Source organism: Pleurodeles waltl, chromosome 3_1 (genome assembly GCF_031143425.1).
Source record: "Pleurodeles waltl isolate 20211129_DDA chromosome 3_1, aPleWal1.hap1.20221129, whole genome shotgun sequence".
NCBI classification, from domain to species: domain Eukaryota; kingdom Metazoa; phylum Chordata; class Amphibia; order Caudata; family Salamandridae; genus Pleurodeles; species Pleurodeles waltl.
In genome coordinates this window covers 512,421,092-512,443,609 of record NC_090440.1, presented here as the reverse complement: position 1 = coordinate 512,443,609, position 22,518 = coordinate 512,421,092, and the positions used below count along the sequence as shown (strand labels likewise).

At 45.4% G+C, this 22,518-nt stretch overlaps 1 protein-coding gene across 2 annotated transcripts in view; it reads left to right on the top strand.

Annotated features, from left to right (window-relative positions):
* The window catches only part of LOC138284229 (protein FAM169B-like), a 322,775-nt gene that overhangs the window by 50,086 nt on the left and 250,171 nt on the right, over positions 1–22,518 (top strand). For both annotated transcript variants that reach the window (XM_069222766.1, XM_069222767.1), the window contains exon 2: positions 14,765–14,908. In XM_069222766.1, coding sequence (XP_069078867.1) covers positions 14,833–14,908 — 76 coding nt within the window. In that variant the 5' untranslated portion in view covers positions 14,765–14,832. The remainder of the gene's footprint in view (positions 1–14,764; positions 14,909–22,518) is intronic.

Here is a 22,518-nt window from a genome sequence, read left to right as displayed (position 1 = left end):
CTTGTATATGGTACTTAGGTACCCAGGGTATTGGGGTTCCAGGAGATCCCTATGGGCTGCAGCATTTCTTTTGCCACCCATAGGGAGCTCTGACAATTCTTACACAGGCCTGCCACTGCAGCCTGAGTGAAATAACGTCCACGTTATTTCACAGCCATCTTTCACTGCACATAAGTAACTTATAAGACTTCTATATGTCTAACCTTCACCTGGTGAAGGTTGGGTGCCAAGTTACTTAGTGTGTGGGCACCCTGGCACTAGCCAAGGTGTCCCCACATCGTTCAGGGCGAATTCCCCGTACTTTGTGAGTGCGCGGACACCATTACATGCGTGCATTATACATAGGTCACTACATATGTATAGCGTCACAATGGTAACTCCGAACATGGCCATGTAACATGTCTAAGATCATGGAATTGTCCCCCCAATACCATTGTGGTATTGGGGGGACAATTCCATGATCCCCCGTGTCTCTAGCACAGAACCCGGGTACTGCCAAACTGCCTTTCCGGGGTTTCCACTGCAGCTGCTGCTGCTGCCATCCCCACCACAGACACGTATCTTCCCTCCTGGGGTCCAGGCAGCCCTGGCCCAGGCGGTCAGAACAAAGGATTTCCTCTGAGAGAGGGTGTTACACCCTCTCGTTTTGAAAATAGGTGTGAAGGGCTGGGGAGGAGTAGCCTCCCCATGCATCTGGAAATGCTTTGATGGGCACAGATGCTGCCCATCTCTGCATAAGCCAGTCTACACCGGTTCAGGGATCCCCCAACCCTGCTCTGGCGCGAAACTGGACAAAGGAATGGGGATTGACCACTCCCCTGACCAGTACCTCCCAGGGGAGGTGCCCAGAGCTCCTCCAGTGTGTCCCAGACCTCTGCCATCTTGGAAACAGAGGTGTTGGGGGCACACTGGACTGCTCTGAGTGGCCAGTGCCAGCAGGTGACATAAGAGACCCCCTCTGATAGGCTCTTACCTCTCTTGGTAGCCAATCCTCCTTTCTTGGTAGCCAATCCTCCTTTTCTGGCTATTTAGGGTCTCTCCTCTGGGGAATTCTTCAGATAACGAATGCAAGAGCTCACCAGAGTTCCTTTGCATCTCCCTCTTTGACTTCTACCAAGGATCGATCGCTGACTGCTCCAGGACGCCTGCAAAACCGCAACAAAGTGGCAAGTCGACTACCAGCAACATTGTAGCGCCTCATCCTGCCAGTTTTCTCGACTGTTTCCTGGTGGTGCATGCTCTGGGGGTCACCTGCCTTCACCCTGCACTGGAAGCCAAGAAGAAATCTCCTGTGGGTCGACGGAATCTTCCCCCTGCTAACGCAGGCACCAAAAGACTGCATCACCGGTCCTCTGGGTCCCCTCTCATCCTGACGAGTGTGGTCCCTGGAACACAGGAACTCTATCCAAGTGACTCCCACAGTCCAGTGATCCTTCAGTCCATGTTTGGTGGAGGTAAGTCCTTGCCTCCCCACGCTAGCTCGCAAACCTGTGTACTGCGTGATTTGCAGCTGCTCCGGCTCCTGTGCACTCTTCCAGGATTTCCTTCATGCACAGCCTAGCCTGGGTCCCCAGCACTCCGTCCTGCGGGGCTCAACCCTCTGAGTTGGCCTCCGGCGTTGTGGGACCCTCCTTTGTGACTGAGCCAGATCCGGTTCACAAATCTTCTAAGTGCCTGTTCGGGTACTTCTGCGGGTGCTGCCTGCTTTTGTGGGGGCTTTCTGAGTTGCTGAGCGCCCCCTCTGTCTCCTCCTCCAAGGGGCGACATCCTGGTCCTTCCTGGTCCCCAGTAGCACCCAAAAACCTCTACTTCGACCCTTGCAGCTAGCTAGGCTTGTTTGCGGTATTTCTGCATGGGAACACTTCTGCAACCTTCATCGCGACATGGGACTTCTTCCTTCCAAAGGAGAAGTTCCTAGTCCTCTTCGTTGTTGCAGAACTCCAAGCTTCTTCCACCCGGAGGCAGCTTCCTTGCAACTTCATCCAGGGTTTTCTGGGCTCCTGCCCCCCCTGACACTATCGCGACTCTTGGACTTGGTCCCCTTGCCTTGCAGGTCCTCAGGTCCAGGAATCCACCTTCAGTGCCTTGCTGGTTATTCTTGCAGAACCCCCTATCACGACTACAGTATTGTGCTCTTTTGGTGTAGTAGGTGTACTTTACTCCTACTTTTCAGGGTCTTGGGGTGGGGTATCTTGGACACCCTGACTGTTTTCTTACAATCCCAGCGACCCTCTACAAGCTCCCATAGGTCTGGGGTCCATTCGTGATTCGCATTCCACTTTGGGAGTATATGGTTTGTGTTGCCCCTAGACCTATGTTCACCTATTGCAACCTATTGTAATTCTACACTGTTTGCATTACTTTTCTGACTCTTACTTACCTGTTTTGAGTTGGTGTGCATATAACTTGTGTATATTACTTACCTTCTTACTGAGGGTACTCACTAAGATACTTGTGGCATATTGTCATAAAAATAAAGTACCTTTATTTTTAGTAACTCTGTGTATTGTGTTTTCTTATGATATTGTGCATATGATATAAGTGATATAGTAGGAGCTTTGCATGTCTCCTAGTTCAGCCTAAGCTGCTTTGCCATAGCTACCTTCTATCAGCCTAAGCTGCTAGAAACACCTCTATTCTACTAATAAGGGATACCTGGACCTGGCACAGGGTGTAAGTACCCCAGGGTACCCACTATATGCCAGGCCAGCCTCCTACACATACACTTTGGTGGTTACAGTGAGGATACTTGCAGGAAGGTGAAGTGCCTCTGAGATGACAAGCGGTGTGAGTTTAACAGTTCTGGGCCACTTGCGGTGGGGGATGCAATGGAAAGTTATGAAGAATGAGAGGAGTAGCCGGCCTCCTTAGTGCATACAAGAATCCATAGCAAGTGTCCAACGGTGATGTGTAAATAAAATGCAGATGGTGGAAGATGCTGGTCTTACCAGCGTGCAAGAAGCCAGAAAGCTGGCAAAGAGGTACAAACAAAGATGCTCCTACCAACAGGTGTTGAAAACCAAATAGGGTTACAAGCAGTTGAAATTCAAGAGCAAAGAGTACACCAGAGTACTCACTTGTGCGATATATCGGTCTCTTGGACATGGGAACAACTTGGGAAGTTCAGATGTCTCTGGTGACTCTCTTCCTCCAAAATGACTAATACGTATGAGCTGAGGCACACACTGGCGCAGTGGACAGATTCTCTCATCACCACCACCTCTCCCTATTGGGAGCGATAAAAGCAACACAATCTTCTTTGTTTAGCACGTTTGCAGCAGCCTACCTCTGCTAATATGTGCCAGGTAAGCGAGAGAAGATGACAGTGGAGAATTATTGGTATATGGGTTCCTGTCACAGAAAGAATTGTGGGTGCATTGAGAAAGGCATAGACCAGAGAGAGGTCAATACTCCTATACACCCCTCAGCTATCCTGTACAGCACTTGGCTGAGAGTAGTAAGCACTCCCAGACACATGACCAGCCCTGTTTACTCCATGTGCATCAGCAGGGGATGAGAGATCTCTCGGCAGTGAAGTGCTTATATAAACTTATATCACGAGGGGGTGAATGTGAGCAGTAGCTGCCAGTCCTTGGGTATGGCATGCCTTACAATTCAGTTGGTGGTTGGACATAGCATCTGAGCTTCCTGTTCCTTGGCATAATGGTGAAGTGAGCAGGGCCTCCTGACTTGTGTACGGTGATCTGTGATTTTAGAATTTTAGAAGAGGTAAAAAAAAATTACCTGACCTTAAAGTTCAAGCCAGATCGCCCTCACCCCACCCCAACCTTGCTTTTTACTACCTTAGCTTCAGGTGAGGCATATCAGTTCCTGGATCGTCCCTAATACCAGGGCCCATCCAATGAGCATAGAGCTCTGAACTGTAAATGTGGGGCATGGATGCTGTTCTGGTGGGCCGACTCTTCAGTCCTTCTTAGCTCTTTTTTGGCTCGGGTTGAATCATTCCGCATTTCATGGTTTGGCAGCAAGCTCATACCTATGGCCTGCATGAAGCCAAGCATGTGAATGAATGAACAAGCTGATTTTGAAAATGCAGAGGGCGTTCGGACGCTAGCCAAATAACTCAAGACACAATTGAAGCATGCAGTAACACTAAATTGAACAACCCAGTCTTTAGGAGCTTCTGAAAATCATTCTCCGGTTTGATGGAACGAGTAACAACTAATAACATTCCAAGCTTTAGTTGCCAACTAGGAGAATGATCTTCCTCCCCTTTTTTGACGTTCAAACTTTGGGATTTTAAATAATAAGGCCTTACTTGATCTCAGGAGTATACTTGGGGCATAAGGAAGAAACCTGTTCTGGAGGTCAGCAGGATAAATGCCAAACTATGGTTTATGAGCCAACACCAGAGCTTTAAATTGAGTAATAGCCTCGTCAGTAGCAATAGTTCAATCGTTGCCAAGAAAAGACATTTCTCCTTTTAGATTCGTAGGGTCCAGTCACAAGGGTGTTGTGATCAAATATCCCCCATTTGTACAAATCTGTATTAAGAGATTCCCTTCTACATATGTTGAGTAGCCATCTATGGATCCCTGCATTTCCTTTCTCCGGTTTATTTTTGAACTTTTTAGTTGAGTTCCAGGAAAGGGTATCATACTCCGTTCCTTTTCATTATTCAGTGTTGTTTGTACCCATAGAATGTATATGCTCATATGCGTATTCAGGGATAAATGCATTGTTTAATTTACAAAGTTTTCGACTGTGGAACCAGAAAAAAATAGTTATTTAGCAATTAGTTTCCTTTTAGTTTACATTTTGCAATGAAATGTATAACTCTATTAATATAGACAGAGACATGTCAGAAATAAGAGACTAGGTATACTTGGTAAGTGTGCAGTTTTAAATGCTTTTAATGGTGACCAAAGAAGTCATGAGTCTATTTTTGTGTTGAGTGATTTATCAGCTGTGGTCCAGAGTTTCATAATGTTAATTCAATCTTTGAAAATAGAAAGCTGCTCTGAGTTTCGAGCGCAGTTCAGTTTTTAGAGTCATCAAACTTGATTTAGACTTCACCCCGGCCTTTACTTCCCTATGCCTCCGTTGTCTTATGTGCTAAAATTGGAAGTGCTTCAAAACAACAAACTCACGATGACTACGCTGTAGTGCCTCTGTTCTTGGCCTCTAATTGGAAAGGACCTAGAGGAGTAGAGCATAGATTGTACACTGGGCACCTTAAACGAAACTACGGCCATTTGTCTTTCCCGATGTATGTCCTTGTGAATATGTTTTTAGTTTTAGCCCTAGTTAGGAGGATGTGAGATCTAGCGCTGGGTGTGTAAATCACATAGTGCCCGCAGATGGTTTAAACTGCACTATTTTGCTGTGCTTCTTAAACTAGGCCCCTGGGGGAGCCCTGTTGACCATATCTTTTGGTCCTTGTTACTGGCCCAGTGTCCTTCACAGTGCCGTTTTTATCACTGGTCATCCTAAAATATGACCGTAAAGGTGAGCCAATATGAACCTTTTCAAATTAGTTGTTAAATCCTATGAGGTATTGGCAAATAGTCCTGTGCCAGTGTTTAACCATCCACCACTAACATTTAAAATCAACAAACTAATCCTTGGAACATGACCCAGGTTATCACTGAGTTTATTTTGGAAATTACTGGCTGGCTTTGCTGCATGTTCTGAGAATTCTAGTGGCCCTTCCCATTCATTTCTCAATAGTTTAAACCATTTTTATTGACATTTTAATCAAAGCCATTGGAACGAGGAGAGCAACATTGCACGTGCCTGAGCCAGGGCATCAACTTTAAAATGAAGACAAATGCTGATAACTGGGGATGGAACTAGGTGGGCACAAAGATGGCTGCTCCTTAGGCCGCATATTAATCTTCCAGTATCCTAAGAACTGCAAGGCCAGACATCGATGACAGCACTGACATAGAATAGTTGCAGAGAGGGTACATTTCTGACACAGTGCCCATTAGTAATTATCACACCTCGAAAATCCGTCACTGTGGGTAGCATCTGCTCTATCATCGGGGATTCTGGGCAGATTATGTTATGTTAATAATAATTTCTAAAGTGCACTACAACCCAAAGAGTCTTAACAATTTAGCAGTTATTAAGATAATAGGAGGAACAAAAAAACTGCTTAGTAAAGTAAATGTTAACTCTACTACCCTGACAACTTACATTGCCGTCCTGAGGAGTTAGAATTCCCTTCAATTCCGTCAGACAACAGTCACTTCCCTTATACTCCCTAAAGTCCCTTGCTTGCCTGCGGATCCCTGAAGGTACAGGTTCTCTGTTTACTTTGCACCCCGAGCCTGGCTCGGAACCAAAGGGAGGCATCATACCCGCTGCTAATAATTTCTTTTAAGTGCTTGGAGTTCTGTTTCATGTGTTATACTCAAGTCGTGTAACACACAAGAGGAAACCCTGTTTCCTCTATATGTCAGCCGGCACCCCTGCCAGGAAACCCTAGGGCCGCAGTCATTGCTCGCCCATGCTTAAAGTTCGGTACAGGGTATTCTCCTCAAAATCGCGATGTTACCTGACGATGAGCTAGGCTGTTCTTGGTGGCCCTGTGGTTCACCCTTGTATCATGTGTAGGCATGCCTGCCTATATGTTTTATCATGTTGCCATGTATTACAGGATTTACAGTGTTTCAGCATAATTTGTGGTTGTGTTTTGAATAGTGTAGACTACGTTGTTCACTAGGCCTAAAATCTGACATCAGAATTAACATACATTTTCTTCCTTTATTTAGTGCAGGCTGGCAGAGAATTGGTGTATACAAACCGCTACTTGTGTTTGGTTTACGTTGTCTCAGCTAGAAAGGAGATTTTCTATTTTCTCTTGCATGTTCAGGATGGCTGAGTCTGTAGAGGCTTCTGCAGGTTGGTCTTCAACAGCTCCATGATTGCAGAGCTCAAAACTAACAAAGGGCTAACGGTTCCACATGCTGCTATGGAAAGCAGTGTTATCAGTTTGGTGTTCCGAGTATAACGGGCATCACCTGGTCAGTAGAAATATTCATGAAGGAAACATTTAAAAACTTGTCCAAATTTGAGAAGTTGCAGATCGGTTGCTGGGAGAGATGCTGTCAGAAGAGACCGAGATTTAAATACCTTCTGATCTACAGATATGTGGGGGTTTACTTGGCCCCACCAGTATATATAATACTGCAAGGTAGTTAGGTGGTTTTAAATTACTTGGCATGGGTTGTTCCATCACAGCGTTTGTGCTCTATCTGATATTTGCTTTTTTCCTATTTTTAATTGCTGAGGTATTCATTATTACAATGATAATTCTTACTCGTATGATTTACAGATGAATAGTATGTAATACATACGAATTATTTCAAAATACCAGTGTGTGCTTACTGATTTTGTAGGTTTGCGGCAGGGCCTTTTTCGCCTGCAACAGCAGCTGATTTTCCGACAAGTTTGTCAGGTGCTTTTGTTCTTCTACGTACAACTTAAAGGAAGGGGCACATAACACCTGTTTCTTTTCTCCACATAGGTCAAAGTATCCTTTTGGGACTAAGGGAACCTACCTGGATATGACATCCAAAATATTGGGGTTCTGACAACACCTATACCTGCTTGATGCCTCCCTGTTCTTCTGGGCTCACTTTGGTGCCATGCCAGGGCAGTGTCACATGGCACAGTCTGCCATATTACTGTTAAGCCAAGGGCCCCATTGGCACGTTTGGTGGCCCTCTTCCCCTGCTCTTTGGTTCTCCGGTTGTTTGAAGGAAGACTTGATTGCACTGCTGCAGGCTATGCTGCGCCTGTTCAGTTTGTCATTGATGCTTGCACCGCTTCTGCCTGTGCGGTGTATATGTTGTGTGTATGATTAATGTTTTTAGACTTGCCTGTAATCTGTTTGCTTGTGTATGAGGGGAGTGTGCCCTGCTGTGCTGTCACCTTTATGCAGTCTGCCAAGCGAGAGTATAACAGTTTTCTAAAAATAACAATTGGAATTTTACTACATTGTGTGTCCTGTGTTTAAAAGGGTGATGATGTTTAACATTCTACTAAAGAATAGTTTTTGTCCATGAAGCGTGACCTTGTGAGGCCCGTTTATCTTATTGTGTAGTTCTGTCAGAGACGTTGGCCTACGAAATCTTTTTAAATAAGGGGTCGTACTGTCGTCAGAGGGATGTGCCTACTAGAGTTGTGCAACCCCTGTTGTCTGAAGCCTAAGCTTGTAAGATCTCAGAGACAGCACTGCAGTCAAGACTGCAAGATCTGTTTAAACGGATAGTGTTGTTCTATATCCGTGTCTCTTAAATGCGTGTGACATAAGCAACAGTTCTGCTTAGCACGGCTCAACCATTAAGATCTAGGAAACATTGTGTATAGAGGTATGCTGTTCTATGCCTTGGCTTGAAAGGTATGTGTAACTTACAGGGCATCTTTGCTTTCTTAAGCCTAAGTGTGTTAGACCTGCATCACGAGAAAGGATTGTTCTGTGTTTGAAATAATTAATCTGTATGAGTTGCATAATATAAGTGATAGTTTAGTTTTCTAATGCTGGTGCCAATGACTTCTGTCTTCACTCCAATTAACTCTGTATAGGAAGGTTTTAGTGTGTGTGTGTATGTGTGTGTGTGTATGCGCTTATGAAAGCTGTATATTTAATATAATGTATTTGTGAAAAACTGATTTCTATCCAACAAATTGCTGACAGTAGTAATCAGATGTGGTATAATTTCTTCTCTGTCTTTTCTCTGCTGACTCAACTGTAGCACATCTGCATCAGTGAACGCCCACAAAATTGTAGCCGTTTTCCTTTACACCAGATTTTGCTCTGGGGGGAAAGAGCGTGTGGGCATGGTTGTGTACATAGTTTAACTTTTTTGGCCAGTTCCTACCAATTGAACAACGGAGCACTGTTCGCAAGAGAGAGATGGAAAGCTTAAACATTAAGTACAGAGGAGGGATCGTGTATTTTCTTTATGGTGTAACCACAGTGGGTGAATGAGCTGGGAGTGACCTTATCAGCGATGAATGACCTATGTCCCTTTCCCTTGATGGGGGGAGCTTTTAGCACCTTTGTAAAGTGGAGGAGTGAAGGACAACGCCTGGCCTGCAATGTTATTCTGATCTCGTTCCTGTCTGCATCGCTCTAGAAATATGTATTTTTTTTATGTGTTCCTTTTATTTCTTAAAGAGTGTACAGACAACAAACAGCTTTCATAGTGCAGAGGCAGAAAGATAGAAGATAGTAGTTGGCCAAAAGCAAACAGCAATTCCAGGCAAAATTAATAGAACTGGAATGTTTTCAGTAGCCATCTAAAATGAAGATGAGGCGTGAATGATTGCAAGGTTATAGAGCTATGCCTTTTACACCACCTATTGTTGAAAATTTAAGGAAAGGAGGTCCCAAAATGTACGTGCTCTGCAGAGCAGCGACGTCTGATGCAATAGAGAGTGCTCTAGAAGAGCAGTCTTGGATGCTTTCTGTAACACTTTTTTTTTTTTTTTTTTACTGAAATATGACGAGGCGGTCGAGGAGAGAGCAGACCTTCGGTTGTGGTTTTGACAGCCTTGGTTTTCTTCAAAATCTCAACCAACCTAAAAGGGGATGAAGGGAGTGGGGTTGCATGGATTGCTGCGTTTTGTGTGATTGGAAAGGAAAGGAGCCTCGCAGTTTAGAGGAGATGCCGCCAACACAGTAGGAGGCAGGGAATTCCTTCCTTACTGCCCAAAAGCTCAAGTCTTCCTGCAGACCCATCCTAGCTATTCTAGGTCAGTGGGAAGAACCCTTCCTGCATAGAGGCCATTAGCCAGAGTGAAATGGTAACTATTGTAACTTGTCCTACGAGAATCATTACTGCTCCTTCTCTATCTGTTTGTTTTGGCAAATGTGGGATCAGGATTAACATTTTGGCATTTATGAAAGTCAAGGAAAGCAGGGTCTTCGACCAGACTGATTCCTGCTTCCTCTCTCCTTCAGGAGCCTGAAGAAGAAGAGCTGTGCTCTTTAGCTCAAATAATATTTTAAAATACCCCTGGTGTAAAGAAACCCACATTACCTGAAGTGTAGGGAACGCAGAGACTGTTTATAAATGTCCCTGATGTAAGAGAATCCTCAAGATGACTTTATCTGGTCCCTAGAGTTAAGGCAATGCAAAGACTGTCTATAAAGAATCCTTATTTAAGGACATAATAAAGAGACTACATCATCTAATCTCTAGAGTAAAGTCTAATAGTCTTAATCAGAGGTTACCAAAATTTCCTGTCAGACCCATCTTGAGAGAGGGTCAGATAGCCCTAACCAGAGTTTAGAAGTAAGATGTGACCCTGATGACACTTGATTCACGCTCATATCTACTGTACCACTCTCTTCAATATACACTAGGATTTATCATAATGTACACAATGTTGTGTTCGTGAAGAGGTCGCAGACAGGCGCCCTGCCATTTGTTCTGATGCATCTAAAGGCAAGGTTGTAAGGTACCTGTGTCCTTTCGTGTTTGGAATTTAGAAACACTTCTCACCTTGGTTTCCCCCGAGTCCACAATTCCAAGGCATGAATACAATCAGAATATGGCAGTAACACCATAATGTGGTCGTCACAGATTTGATCATATATCTGAAACTAGACAGCCACGTGATCTTGTGGCCCCGTTATAAATTAGAGCTATTCCTAACTGTCCATTCGGTGATCACTTATTAAGCACCCAGGCTTCTGCTTTCGAGCTCACTGGCTGTGCTTCCGATTATATTCAACAGTCGAGTATGTTGTAGGGGAAAAGCATTCAGAGTGCACTGGATTAGGGCATGGAATGCTTGACTAGTGCTCTCTGTCTCAAGGAAAACTGTGAGTTTCGTAGAGTGCTGACAAGAATTATTTGGTAATCTAGTTGTATTTATATTTTAATATCTCTTCGTTTCTGAATCTCTTATTTTCCTTTGTGAGGTTCAAAGTGCCAAGATACTTCAAGGCAGGGTTCTCAAACCTTTTCGATACTAATAAGAGCTACTTATGATCAATGAAAATCATCCAGAGCTACTAAGATTATTAGTATTGTAATGCTAGCCACCAGACAAGATTATATTAGTAGCCACCCCATTCAAGATCACTAGCCATCATCACCTCAGGGCATTAGGAAGGTTAGTCAGCAGTAAGAAAGTCTTTGTCAGTTTGGAATGTCTTTACACATGCAGTACCTGATAGCTGTAGTTTGAATGATCCTGGTACCAAGGTTATATGCTTAGTAAGATTTAAATATATTTGCGAATGCAACCATTTTTCTTTAAACATTAGTTTATGGGTTCTGAAACTACCCACATTTTTGCCTTGAATGCTTGTCTTGAAACACTTTTCAATTTTGGTATACATATATGAATTCAGCCAGGCAAAATCGTCTAATTTAGTAGGTAGGGCTGTACAAAGCAGAGCTCCTTAAAGGTATCAGGAGAGCTACCAGTAGCTCCTGAGCTGCTTGTTGGAGAAGCCTGCTTTGACTGAGTTAGAAATAAATTACAGGCACAAATTTGAACTTCATTTTATTCCTTCTGTACAGGCGGAGCCAATAAATTAGAATCTGGACCATCATGTCTTCTGGCATGGAGTCCGGCAGATGGAAATTGCCATTTGGTATTTTCCAGGGATTTGTTCCTTTTACCAGTGTCAGCCTTTTTATGGACCCACTCGCTAACTTTACCAAACAAGGCCAATGTTACGATCCATATCTCCTTCCAAAATATCTCCTGGAACAAACCAAGATCTTGTAATGGTTAAACCACATCTCTTTGAATCGACGAGCGGAAGCCTTTTTATTCCTGAATGGCATCAAAACAGAAAGTCTAACTCTGGGAGGAAAATAACACACACTTTGGATAATCTGAACCCACTGGACCAGCCCCAAGCACAGCTCAATAGGTGAGGAAACAATGAGTAATCTGTAATCTTTGATCCCAACCAGTCATTCACCTTTGAAGAAAATGCAGCGGTTAAAGATAGCAATTTCCAATCATTGCTTCACACAATGGATGCCTTAAAACTAGCACAACAAAATCACCATAGCCCAGGTGGTCTAATGAAATGTGGTATACATGAGCCTGTCCATAAAGAATGCATAGAGACCTCAGTGTATGCAAAGACCAGGCAGCAAGAATGGCCGAGCACTGGACAAAGCCAGACAACAAGCCCACATTAAAAGTGCTCCACTAACTAATGGTGGTATCCAGGAATACATTTAACGCACATGCACAAAGCGTTCTGGAAGAAAAGCCAAAAATACTTCCAGGAGGTGGTCAGAATTTGCTTCCCAGTGCAAAGATTACCCATAGACTGAAATTCTGGGATAGCTGCCTTTACAACTCATGGTCAGCCGTTATTTAAGCAATCTCACCAGCCTTGGGGGAGCAACAAAACTACCAAACGTTCAGGGCATTGATGAAAACGTATCAGATTACTGATATTTCACAGCCACAACTATGCCCGTCAGCAGAAGGCCAGATTCCTGCTCTGGTGATGCTTCAAATATCCACTTCCCCTGCTAATCTCCTACACAACAGCAACATTAATTCATAGTTCGCTGATGGTTACTGTCCATGCTTACCACCTACCTAGCATATAGCCAATCAGATGATAATTCCATCCATCCCGTTTTTTAAAATTTGTGCACAACGCTTCAAAGTGGTCCAAAGACGTGTTGGCATGACATACATTAAAATAAGCAATTGAGTCATACCTTTAATTGTTAGCTGGCATCATGCATAAAGGTGCCAATGAGACACCAGAAGTTATCGGTACTAAATCATTATAGTAAAACAGAGAAGTTGTCTTTCTTTTCTATTTGACTACTGAGTCATAACAAGACTGCAATAATTACATTTTTACAGTTTTTTTTCTTTAACCGGTAGTGTAGGCTTCAATTTATCAATGAAGCATATTTTGCATATGCCTTTTTTCTATTTCTGCTTTGAAGCCCAGTAAAGAATTGGGTGCTGTTACACCTAAAAAATGTGTGTAGTGACTTTGAAATAGATGAGAAACTTTATCAACCCTTTTAGATTCGCGTATGTGATCTACAGGGTCACAAATTGTTTGCAGTAGGTAACATTACCAAAGAGCCGAGGAAAACAAAAAAACCCTTGAGGTGACTTGAAATATCCTTTAAATAACGGCAGAAAACAATTTATTGATCATAATGTATTGTCTCACCAATGCCACAAGTGCTTAAATCCTTGGTGTTTTGGTCTTTCATGTTCATTTTAGACATGAATGAAAGCAGAATCTGGTTTGCGAAATTAGACCCGCTCAAAAGGAGCTAGTATTTGTTGCAAAGAAATATTAGAACCAGCTTAATGTAAAGCAGGTTACAAAAAAAATACCGGATTGTATAGAAACATGCATAGATTGTAATGAACTATAGCTTAGAAAAAATAAAGTTCTACCAAAAATATATCGTTTTTACTGATTACTTTTTCTGAAAGCATATCAGAAGAAGAAATAGCCAGTTGCCAAGAAGCACACGGGTACACCTTGTCCAAGGAAACAAGGTCTTACTGAACCTGTTAAGAATGAAGAGAGTACTACGGAATTGGTTCCACTAAACCCGCTGCAAAAATAACTATTTAACCTCTCCCTGTGTAGCCAGTTAATTAGAATAACTCTCCGTGTCAGTCGCTCTCACTGAGGGCGTCTAAAGTTATTCCTTTAGTGCCTGCAGTGATTGTCAAAACAACCCTACCCGCTTTTCACACAAAGCTCACAGATTCCTACCGGCGTGGCTGACACTGTGGCTGTCGGCAGGGCGAGGGTCTGTCGGCGTTATGTAATGGCTTGTTTACTAGCACGAGATGCCAGCCCTCTGTAATTCTGCTCCCCAGCATGCCCGGAATCTGGAGCAGACATTAGCCCCTGGGATCTAAATTTACACGTCCCTCCGAGAAAGCAGTGGGGCCCACACAGAGTCTTTAAGCGTTTAACTCTTTCTCTCCCAAGTGGTGCAGCCTAGTGGGTAAACAGCCTGTCGCGAATACCTGTGTAACCCGTAGGCCCCCAGTAACGGGTTGTAATGCTAATAAAATACCTCCGGAGGTTAAGCCATCAGCCGCAGTGATTTTGTATCCCAGACGTACTAATCTTAGAATGAATTCTCAAGCATCTACCACTCAGTGGCAGCTTGTATGACTAAAATATGCTGTGGCGCAATGCCCCCAAACTCGCCAAATTTGCGGCTCCCCCCTGGTGCAGCACTTTCCCCTGGCGTCCACGAGGATTAGAAGGACTTTCTTCCTGCTCAGTGGAACACAAATCCAGCCAATCCTGGAGCTGCTCAGATGCTGTTTTCATCATGAGAGCAGCTCCAGAATTGGTGGGAGAAGGCCAGCCCTTTTTTGATTCTGAGAGACTGTGCCAGCTATCCCCCCGCTGTTTGACAGCCCTGGGATTACTGGGTCTACAGTGTGCATGTCGGGCTGGCCGTAGGAAGACAGCCGGCTAACCCGACATGCGCACTGAAAGGGGCAGCAGTCATCTTGCAATTGCAGGATTCAGTCCCACCCACTGCCCTCCCGCTTGCGCCGTAGACAGTGCATGATGGTGGCAAATAAAATGTCGTTATGCCATTTTATTTATTTATGTTTGCCTGATGTGCTCGCAGCAGGTTGGGCAATGCTCCTCCACTCTTTAGGAGGAACCACCCCTGCTACCACTTACTATATCACTTTTTAAACTAACTTAATTTGAGTTTTAACACTTTAAGTGCACATCCTATTTCTGCTTAATCAGAAATTCTAACATCTTTGGAATATATTATTTTTTCAGGAAGCACTAACTCACGACCTTGAAGTTTGGCATAGTGGCTCAGTGAGGTGAGTGCTGGCCATTGACAGATGCACTGTTCCGGAGGTCTCAGTTCGAAATCCGAGAAGCCACACTCAGTGGACAAGATGGCTTCAACCTTCCAAGGTCGGTATACTGAATAACACACATTTGGTAATTGTAACATCTGTAGTTAAAAGCGCTTTGAAAGGGCATGAGTGCGGTTTTATATTTATATATCTGGTAGAGACATCTAGTTGTAGATTCCTTACCTTAAAATTTCCAGTATGCGTCAGTATGGATACAGTGACTTTTCTTGAGCAGCACCCATGCGCACCATTAAGTGACGTTGATCGGCTCCGCGTCTGTAGTCTGTGTTGCCTGCCCTGGATATGACATCGCAGGTCCTATATAGGCCCCACCCCAGCATTCTGATGTCGGTTATTTTCTTTCTGCACCAGCCTAGCACTGATCTGAAGAAGAGCTACCCCGCAGTCCTTTTTTGACTGATCTTTTAAAACTTTTTGTCAAAGATTTTTGAGTGTCGATCCTTCTGGTGCGTCAGGGATGTCTTTGTGTAAGACTGGGTTCAAGGCCTGCAGATCCTGCCATCGGGCGATGTCCATAACTGATCCGCACCTCATGTGCCCGTGGTGTCTGGAGTGTGACCAAAGCCCGAAGTCGTGCTCCGTGTGCTGGGCCATGAATCAGACAGCTTTAAGGGAGCGGTACCTAAATCTTCTTGCGGCCTAGTGCTTGGCTCCACAGAGGTCCTGATCTCGGCTGAGAGGATGGTCCCGAGAACGGTCGAGGAGCCCCCCTTCATCGTCATTCCACTCCAAGTCTTCGGGACGATGGGGTAAGTCGAGACAAAGAAGAAGTCAAAGAAGAACAAGCTGACGAGACAAGGGAAAAAAAGCATCGTCGTTCTAAGCCTCCATCTTTGAAGCCTGTGTCTGGGTCGGCTCTATGCCTCCCTGAGTTTCTGGGAGCCGGAACGACCCCTGCCCAACTTAGAGAGTTTTATGAGGCCATGCGCCTCATCTTTGAGCAGTCTAACTCTGTTAGAGTGCCTTTGGGTCCCGTGGGGTCAGAAGGGGCCCCCTTGGGTTCCGCACCGGTGGCTTTGTCCTCGGCTCCAGAGGGTACCCATGGATCCGTTCCTGGATCCGAACCGGTGTCAGTCCTACCACTTCGACCTTCCTGGATGGTGGTTCTGACGTCGATGCTTCCGACTTTGCCTGTGCCTCTGGGCATCTTTGACCCCATCCTCATTGCTGACTCAGACGCAGAGCTGGACCGGCATTGCACAATGCTGAATCTGACTTCAACAGTGGCGTTGCCCACTATGTCGGATACTGACCCTTATTCTTATGGATTGGGGTACAGTGAGGAATGGGGGCAGTCGCTGCACTCTCTAGAATACCATCTTCATGACCCTTTAGACTGGCGTATATGCCTGAGTGAAGCCAGTAGTCTGGATACTTCCCGTGACACTGGCACGCTTTCTCCACCTACCATGGCTATGGAGAAGAGAGCATCCTATTCCATGGTGGTGCAAAGAGCAGCCAGGGTCTTGGTGCTCGAGCCGCCTTCTGTGACAGTAAGAACTAACCTCCAGTGCTTTATCCTGGGTCTTCACCCTCTGTGCCTTTAATGAAGCCCTTATTGATGTCCTGCTGAGAACCTGGTCCCAAGCCAGCAGAGGGACTCCTGTGGACAGGATTATTGCCCTCCGCCATTGACCTGCTCCAACTGATCCAGCATTCATGACGCAACGTCCCTCCCCTGAGAGCTTGGTTATCCAAGCCTCTACATCCCAGGGTGCGTTCCCTTCCACACCCCCAGGTTCTTGTTCTATCTGCCCTGGACACATGAGACTACATGATAACGTTGGACTTGCAGGACACTTGCTTCCACATTCCTGTCCTGCCCGATCACTGTGCTCCCCTTTGGCCTTACCAGTGCCCCAAAGGTGTTCACCAAGGTGATGGTGGTGGTCGCAGCTCCTCTGCGCAGATCAGGGGTTTCAGTCTTCCACTACCTCGACTACTGTCTTTCGAAGGTGGGCTCGCCCTCGCCTGTCTTCTCCCACCTCAAGACTACTGCAGACCTCCTGCATCCATTGGGGCTCACTATAAACGTGCCGAAGTGACACTTGACTCCCTCTCAAATGCTCCCTTTCATCGGAGTTGTACTGGACACAGTGTAGTTTCAGGCATATCCTCCCGAGTGCGAGTCCAGGATATTTAGGCTATGATACCAATGTTTCAGCGTATATCCTGGATTTCGGTGAGAATGACTCTGAGGCTGCTGGACCTCAGGGACTCCTGCATCCTGCTGGTGAGACATGCCAGATTGCATATGTGGGCTCAGTAGTGGGACCTGAAGTTCCAGTGGGCGCAGCATCATGGGAATCTCTCGAGCATGGTCCAGATCTCAGAGGGAACTGTGCAAGATCTGCAGTGATGGCCAACAAACCATAAATGGGTCAGAGGCAGATCCCTCTCCCTTACCCAACAAGATTCGACAGTAGTGACAGATGCTTCACTCCTAGGATGGGGTCGCCATCTGTGAGAGGTGGAGATCAGAGGTGTCTGGTGTCCGGCAGTCCGGCCTCCACATCAACCTTTTGGAGCTCCTGGCAATCAGACTAGCATTAAAAACATTCCTTCCCTCTTTCAAAGGTAAGGTAGTGCAGGTGTTCACTGATAACATCACCGCCATGTGGTACTGCAACAAGCAGGGCGGACTGGGGTTGTGGACCCTTTGTCAAGAGGCTCTGTGCCTTTGGACATGGCTGGAACAGCAGGGCATATCTCTGGTTGATCAACATCTGGCAGGCTCTCTGAACATCAGTGCAGACAAACTCAGCTGACAATGCTTGGGCTTGGTTAGTCACGAAAGGCGTCTCCACCCAGAGGTGGTGCAAGGTCTCTTTCAGCAGTGAGAAGAGCCTTAGTTAAATCTGTTTTCCTCCACGGAGCACGCACAATATCTGCAGTATTGCGTGTTGGAGTTTCCAAGGCGGCAGTCCCTGAGTGACACTTTTCGTCTCAAGTGGAGCTCAGACCTCCTGTGTGCCTTTCCGCTCATGCCACTTCTGCTCAGAGTTCTCAGAAAGATCAAGAACTACCAGGCTCTAGTAATCCTTCTAGCTTCGGACTGGGCACGAAGAGTCTAGGATCCAAGCTATTGAGCATGACCATTGATCCTTCAATCAGACTGCCCCTTTGGGAGGATCCTATGTTGCACCAGCAGGGGAAGGTTCTCCACCTGAACCTGTCCAGTCTCTGCCTTCTTGCATGAAGATTGAGTGGCAGCAGTTGACAGCTTTTGACCTTCCACCCGAAGTCTGTAACGTTATCTTGGCAGCAAGGCCTTCCTCCACCAAAACATTATATACTTGTTGTTGGAAGAAATTTGTGGTATGGTGCATAGACAAGTATATTGATCCACTCTCTGAAGTTCTCTTGTTCATACTTTCGTTTGCACAGCAGGGCTCTGCTTTGGGCTCTCTCAAAGGTTATTTGTCTGCAAACTCAGCATTCTTACGGTTGCCTGATCATCCTTCTTTGTTAAAATCTCCTATGTTAAACAGGTTCCTTAAAGGCATTACTCATATGCTTTCTCCTTCCCCATTCATTATGCCTCAATGGGATTTGAATTTGGTTCTGACATTTCTGATGTGCGCTCCTTTCAAGCTTCTCTACAATTGTCCTCCCAGGCTTCTCACTTTGAAAACAGCCTTACTTGTGGCCATTACATCTGCCCACTGGGTGAGTGAGCTGCAGGCATTGTCATCTACTCTACCTTTCCATCTATCTTGACAAATTAGTGCTGTACACATGCGCCTTCTTACTTCCGAAAGTGGTTAAGCCCTTCCACTGCATTAGCACGCATTGTTCTGGTCCTGGACATCTGTCAGGCTGCAATGTGGGCATCTCTGCATGCATTTAGCAAACACTACTGCCTGGACAGTCAGGTCCGTAGGAATGGGCAGTTTGCCTGTTCAGTCCTGCAGGACTTTCCGGGGTGATTTTGGTTCACAGACCCACCTCCGGGGATGGTATTGCATGGGTATCTAATCTAAGGTAAGGAATCTGCAACTAGATGTCGCTATAAGATGGACAAGTTACTTAACATCGGTAACGCCTTATCTGGTAGAGACAATATCTAGTTGCAGATTCCTTACTGACCCGCCCATCCTCCCCAGCTCTCTCGAACTGATTTCTAGGGACAGGGACTTCCCTTTTCAGGGTCCTAGTTTTGATGCACCACTGGTCAGTGTTCTTCATGGCTCTGCACTTCTGGCGTGGAAAGTTGTGAAAAGACACTGACCTCATTCCATCGGGGTGGCACCTACACAGGACCTGTGATGTCATATCTAGTGCGGACGCTGGCAGTGGACTCGGAGCTGATCGGCGCCCCCTAACGTCGCACAGGGGGATTGCTTGAGAAAAATCTCCAGATCCAGACTGATGCCTGGGTGAAGTTAAGGAGTCTACAACTAGATGTTGTCCAGATAAGGTGTTACCAGAGGGAAGTGACTAGTCCTATATATATATATATATAAATATATATATATATATTCACTGAAAAAATAAATTCTAAAGGGACGTTAAAGGTAAGTGAAAATGTCAGTTGAAGCATAATGTTTCAAAACTAACAAATCCACTGAAATTCACCAGTTCTAGTTATCTCAAGTAACTGTAACTCGTGCCCTAAAGTAACTATAACTCATGCCCCCGCCATGCACAGTGTTATCATCAATGATGTCATTTAAGATGTTAGTCATGTTATCAGTGATGTCATAGAAATGTCACGAGTGATGTAATATGGGAGGTAATTAGTAGGACATGGCGAGGGCGCAATTTGTTTGTTACTTTTGGTCATGAGTTATAGTTATTTGAGACAACTATAACTGGTGAATAGCAGTGGTTTTGCTTGTTTTAAACTGTATGTTTTAACTGACATTTCATCAAACTATGGCGTCCCTTTAGCCTTTGTCTTTTTTTCAGTAAATTTCTAAGGTTCTTTTTTTTATGCAAAGTAAGATATTTTTACCATACCTAACTATACCATCACTTTAAAATTAGCTTTTTTTAGTGATTTTTTTTTGTTTTAATATAATAGAAAGTAATATTTTATTACCATATGTAACCAACCCCCATGCTGCGCACTGCACGACCCTATATTTAACCCCTCACTGGCAGCCATTCCCACGCTGTGCATGGCTTGAGATTGACCGAAGTCTAGGCCCTGCTCGTGCATAACCCCCCTCTAGACCCAGCCGTGTACCCAGCCCTGGGCAGCGAGGGGTTGAGGGCATGGCCTAGGTGTCATATTTAGCAAGGCAGACCTACTGACTTTGTCAGAAGATCAGAACACTAAAATATAAAAAGTGGGCCTTTTGGCTCTATGAAGGGATCAGGGTATCTACATATATAAAGCTCATGAATTATCTTTGTTAAACAAATGACCAATAATTACAATGAAATGTATATTTCAATAATTTCCACTGTGCAATGTTTAATAAAAGTGATTGTCATAAAAAAGTAATAAAGTTTAATAAATTAAAAACCCCAACATGTATTTCAGTCTTAACCCACCACAGGGGGTGTTCTGTACTCCAGCTGAAGGGCATAGAGCTCCAGCTACTAGTGCTTTAAAAAATATGATAAGCTGTCATGGGGGTCATGGATTTAATGACCCAGTAGACAGTTTTTTTTAATGTTGCAGTTGTCTGCTGCACTACATGAGCCCCACACAACATTACAAAAATACTTGGAGGTGTCTCTACACCTTCTAGGGACACCACTAGGCTGATAAAATATTTTTAAAAAGCCGTTGCAGGTCTTTATCCAGCACTCCTAGCAAGGAGCAGTGAAGAATAAATGAGTGGCTCCTGCCGCTCATTTCTTATTAATTAATGCTTATTTTTTTAGTTATTTTGTGGTTGTTACGGCCCCAACCTGAGCTACCCAAATCTTTTTTTTTTTTTTTATCTTGGGAGATCCCTGTTGCCTCATCTGTCCCACTTGCTCCCCTTCCAGAACTCATCCTGGGTCCTTTCTTTTTTTGTGATATTGGGGATGTGGGCGTGTGCCCCCCCTCCCCGAGGCTCTACTGGCCCCATGGACACCATCTCCTGGGGCCCAATTTATATATTGAGGTGGAGGAGTATGTACGGCCCCCCTCCTCAGCCTTTACAGGCCCTGGGGGGACCCCATCCTTTACAGGCCCTGAGGACCCCCTCCCCAAGCCTTTACATACCCATCCCCTGGAGCCATATTCGTTTTTTAAGGGGAGATAAGCAGACACCCCCATCCAAGTTTTTACAGGCCCCAGGAATCCCATCCCCTAGAGCCGTATTCATTTTTTAGGGTGAGGGGGATGCCCAGCTCACGCCCTCAAGCCAATACTAGCTCTGGAAAACCTAGCCCCCAGGGCCTAGGGTGGGTCACCCAGTACCCACCTGGGACACCCACCACACTGCCCCTGAGACCATAGAGGGAGCCTCGGGGTTCCTGCGGCTCTGCCGCCTCCCTTGCATGCATCCATCATGGGTGCAGCTGGAGCCAGCTATGCTGCCACCCAGCAGGAGCAGGTTTCCTGTCTCTGCTGCTGCCAGACGGGAGCAGTTTCAGATTCTCTCCCTGCAAGAGTGCAGGCAGGGAAAAAAATGTGTGCTTCCACCGGGCGGGAGCATTTTTGCAGCTCCCACCTGGTGGGAGCACACATATTTTCCCAGCCCGCATGCTCACAGTCAGGTTGGGCTCCCCGGGACAGAATAGTCGACCACAGGGAAAAGGGGCCACTGAGCGGCCTTGCTGAGGCTCCCTCGCCCTTTTCAGAAGTTTAGGCCAGGTATGATTGGGGGGGTCCCCGGTGCCTTCGAGAGGCTCAGGGATGGTACCCTGCACTCCCTCCCCTCTACACTGTTTATACTATCCCTCAGGACCCTTGCCCACCCTGAGAGTTTTATTTATTTTAGGAGTCTGCGTTTATTTTTCCAATTTCACTGCATAGTTGAGGAACTATTGCAAATTTGCTGTAACAATTAAAAAAATAAATTGTATTTGGCCCCTGGCCTATGGGTGACTGCTACCACATCGTTGTTGATGTGATGGCAGCCAATCCGATCTCATCTTGAGACCTGTCAACTCTGCGGTTCCTCCATGGCATGAAATATCTATACGTTTTGAGCCCTAATTTCTAAAAAATCCACCAATTGGATTTACAGCAAATCTAGACCAAGATCTATCTTTCTGTCAAATTTGGTGTAAATCTGCTCAGCCATTTGGGCTGTAGCTGTGCCTAAATTTCCTATGGAAATTTTTATTGGCCCTCGCTTGATGAATCACCCCAAAACTTTCCAGGAAGGAGCTGAGGTGTAAACCAAAAATGCTTTTCCTAAGGAAACATGATCCTAACTATAACTACCCAGTGACAACTGGGATATATACATATATTTGACTAGTACAGAAGCCGCTAGTAGTCATGAGTGAGTAGCTCACTGTCCTGTATCCGTGGTACTCAAAGTACAGCCTGCGGGCCCCCAGCGGCCCGCTGACCTACCTTGGCGGCCCGCGGACCGGACTGGTTGTCGGAATACACTACAGTGGCGGCCGCAAACATAAAAGAGGGCCGCTGGAACATGCGCGATAGAGGCTTCTTTGCGCATGCTCCCGCGGCCCTCTTCTATGTTTACCGGTGACGTCACGAGCCTGGCCACTGACGGGAAGCCAACGCTC